The sequence below is a fragment of the Chiloscyllium plagiosum genome, unplaced genomic scaffold, assembly GCF_004010195.1.
Source record: "Chiloscyllium plagiosum isolate BGI_BamShark_2017 unplaced genomic scaffold, ASM401019v2 scaf_66966, whole genome shotgun sequence".
In the NCBI taxonomy this organism is placed as follows: domain Eukaryota; kingdom Metazoa; phylum Chordata; class Chondrichthyes; order Orectolobiformes; family Hemiscylliidae; genus Chiloscyllium; species Chiloscyllium plagiosum.
Genome location: NW_025202324.1, coordinates 1 through 3800, shown reverse-complemented (window position 1 = coordinate 3800; position 3800 = coordinate 1). Strand labels below are relative to the sequence as shown.

At 41.0% G+C, this 3800-nt stretch overlaps 1 protein-coding gene across 1 annotated transcript in view; it reads left to right on the top strand.

Annotated features, from left to right (window-relative positions):
• The window catches only part of LOC122546214 (A-agglutinin anchorage subunit-like), a gene marked incomplete at its 3' end in the record, with an annotated part of 4883 nt that extends 2100 nt beyond the window's left edge, over positions 1 to 2783 (top strand). Inside the window, exons 2-5 of the mRNA XM_043685006.1 lie at positions 205 to 309; positions 1064 to 1168; positions 1831 to 1935; positions 2670 to 2783. Coding sequence (XP_043540941.1) covers positions 205 to 309; positions 1064 to 1168; positions 1831 to 1935; positions 2670 to 2783 — 429 coding nt within the window. The remainder of the gene's footprint in view (positions 1 to 204; positions 310 to 1063; positions 1169 to 1830; positions 1936 to 2669) is intronic.
• Between the last annotated feature and the right edge of the window lie 1017 nt (positions 2784 to 3800).

The following is a 3800-nucleotide window of genomic DNA, read 5'->3' as shown; positions in this document are numbered from 1 at the left end:
TAAAGTGCCTGTCCTGAACAGGGTGACAGTTACCATTTTATTCCCAGACAAAGTGCACCGGACACGTGTGTTTTAGTGTGAAGTGAAATTGACATCAAACCGTAGCATTGAACAGAATGTCATTCCGATGTGGAAACAGGATGAAATGGTTGAAAAAACTGCATTCAGTATCAAATCTTACACCATGAAATTTATCTTAAACAGAAACAAAGACAACTGAGACAATGGAGTCTACATCAGTGGACACAACAGTGACAACCATCGGCTCAAATCCTACCCTGACACCCACTGATCCGTCAACATCAGGAGGTAAATGACAGACATTGTGACCTATCATGAGAACATATCCAACTTTAATTATTCTGTACAACTGTACACGATCACTTCACCTGCAATTTGTCTTGCCCTACTTTTAATAGAGAGCATAACTGATTTACTGTAAAAAATTAAACTTCCAGAGATATGAATTTCTAAAGAAAAGCTAATGTTTAATTGAGCGAGCGATGGGAGCTAATTTATGAACATCAAGATAACTTTGAAACCAAGGTGGCAATTGCTAGAGTGGATACGCTCTGTGCTTGATGATGTTTCGGGGAATGAAGATCAGCCCAGAATACTATCAATGCTCCACTGCTTTAAGAGCAATAACACATTTAGATCAAATCCTCCCACAAGAGACTACGGAAACAATCACAAAGTAATGTCACTTTGGAGAGTCAATATTGTAGCACTACCTCTGCATTGCTGTCCTCCAGCCTGGATCTGCTGGAAGTAACTCTGGGGTTGATTTGATGAGTTTCTGCCTGAGAATTTTGCGCTCACCATGGAGCACAGAGAAAGTCCCAATATAATAAGCTGCTAAAGTGCCTGTCCTGAACAGGGTGACAGTTACCATTTTATTCCCAGACAAAGTGCACCGGACACGTGTGTTTTAGTGTGAAGTGAAATTGACATCAAACCGTAGCATTGAACAGAATGTCATTCCGATGTGGAAACAGGATGAAATGATTGAAAAAACTGCATTCAGTATCAAACCTTACACCATGAAACTTATCTTAAACAGAAACTAAGACAACTGAGACAATGGAGTCTACATCAGTGGACACAACAGTGACAACCATCGGCTCAAATCCTACCCTGACACCCACTGATCCGTCAACATCAGGAGGTAAATGACAGACATTGTAACCTATCATGAGAACATATCCAACTTTAATTATTCTGTACAACTGTACACGATCACTTCACAGGCAATTTGTCTTGCCCTACTTTTAATAGAGAGCATAACTGATTTACTGTAAAAAATTAAACTTCCAGAGATATGAATTTCTAAAGAAAGGCTAATGTTTAATTGAGCGTGCGATGGGAGCTAATTTATGAACATCAAGATAACTTTGAAACCAAGGTGGCAATTGCTAGAGTGGATACGCTCTGTGCTTGATGATGTTTCGGGGAATGAAGATCAGCCCAGAATACTATCAATGCTCCACTGCTTTAAGAGCAATAACACATTTAGATCAAATCCTCCCACAAGAGACTACGGAAACAATCACAAAGTAATGTCACTTTGGAGAGTCAATATTGTAGCACTACCTCTGCATTGCTGTCCTCCAGCCTGGATCTGCTGGAAGTAACTCGGGGGTTGTTAGACCCGGTCTAGGTCAGAGGAGTGTTGGAGATGCACAACTTCCTTTCCGATTGTAACAAATGGAAATTGACATCAAACCGTAGCATTGAACAGAATGTCATTCCGATGTGGAAACAGGATGAAATGGTTGAAAAAACTGCATTCAGTATCAAATGTTACACCATGAAATTTATCTTAAACAGAAACAAAGACAACTGAGACAATGGAGTCTACATCAGTGGACACAACAGTGACAACCATCAGCTCAAATCCTACTCTGACACCCACTGATCCGTCAACATCAGGAGGTAAATGACAGACATTGTGACTTATCGTTAGAACATATCCAATTGTAATTTGTCTCTGAGAGACTGGTACATGACCACATCTCCTGCAATTTGCCTTGCACTAATTTTAATTCAGTGCATGACAAATTTATTGTAAACAATTAAATGTCCAGTGGGACGAGTTTCTGAAGTATAGCCAATGTTTAACAAAGCAAGTGATGGGAGCCAATTTATGAACATCAAGATTACTTAGAAAACAAGGAAGAAATATGTGGAATTGATACTGTCTCTTCTTGTTGGTATTTTGGAGATGAAGTTTAGCCAAGGATACAATCAATGGTTCAACAGCTCCTGAAGCAAGAACACAGTTAGATCCAATTCTCCAACAAGTGACTATGGAAGCAATCACAAAGTAATGTCACTTTGGAGTGTCGATATTGCAGCACTCCCTCTGCAGTGCTGACCTCCAGCCTGGATCTGCTGGCAGTAACTCTGGCGTTGAGTTAATGAGGTTCTGACTGAGTTTTATGCGCTCACCCCACAGCACAGAGATCGTCCCAATGTAATCATCTGCCAATGTGCCTGTCCTGAACAGTGAGACAGATACCATTTTACTTCCAGAGAGAGTGCAGCCTGGATTAATGCAAACTCTGTCTGGGTTTGGGGTTTCTGTCTGAAGGAGTGTAAAAGATGCACAAGTCCCTTTCCATTTGTAACAGTATAAAATCTGACACCATGAAAATTACCTTAAACAGAAACAAAGACAACAACTGAGGACTCAACAATGGAGTCTACTTCAGTGGACACAACAGTGGGAACCATCAGCTCAAAACCTACCCTGACATCCACTGATCAATCAACATCAGGAGGTAAGTGACAGACGTTGTGACCTATCATGAGAACATATCCAACTTTAATTATTCTGTACAACTGTACACGATCACTTCACCTGCAATTTGTCTTGCCCTACTTTTAATAGAGAGCATAACTGATTTAATGTAAACAATGAAACTTCCAGAGGGAGGAGTTTCTGAGGTATCGCCAGTCTTAAACAGAGCAAGCGATGGGAGCCAATTTATGAACATCATGTTTTCTTGGAAAACAAGGAAGAATGAGAGAGAATAGATACACTTTCTTCTTGATGATGTTTAGGGGATGAATATCAGCCCAGGACACTATCAACGGTTCAATTGCTTTTGGGCCAATAACACAGTTAGATTCAATCCTCCCACAAGAGACCATGGATGCAATCACAAAGTAATATCACTTTGTAGAGTCGATATTGCAGCACTCCCTCTGCACTGGGCCCCTTCAGCCTGGACCTGCTGACAGTAACTCTGGGGTTGGGTTCAAGAGCTTCTGACTGAGTTTTGTGCGCTCACCTCACAGCACAGAGAGAGTCCCAGTGTAATGAGCTTGCCAATGAGCCTTTCCTGAACATTGTGACAGATACCATTTTACTTCCAGACCAAGCGTACTGGAGATGTGTGTTTTAGTGTAAAGCAGTCAGGATTGCTACATGACCGTAAGAGCATAAGTGACAGTAAGAGGATAAGGCCTTCAGCCCATTTCGCCTCTTCCAACAGAATTAAAATTGTGCCTTTCCTTTTTTCAATGCTCGTTCCCTGGACTCTTGCTGCAGCAATTGATGCAATTAACATATAGAAATATTTTGATCATATTCTTGAACACACTCAGTGACTGAGCCTTCTGCACTCAGTTGCATTGTGCGCACTAAAGACTCATCATTTTCAGACTAAAAATCATTTCTCCTTGTTGTTATCCTGAATTTATCGAGAACGTGCTGTTCTCCTCGACCTCACTCCAGTGGAATTATCTTTCCAGTGTTGATGCAGTGGAAAGTATGAAAGAATGTTAGACCCGGT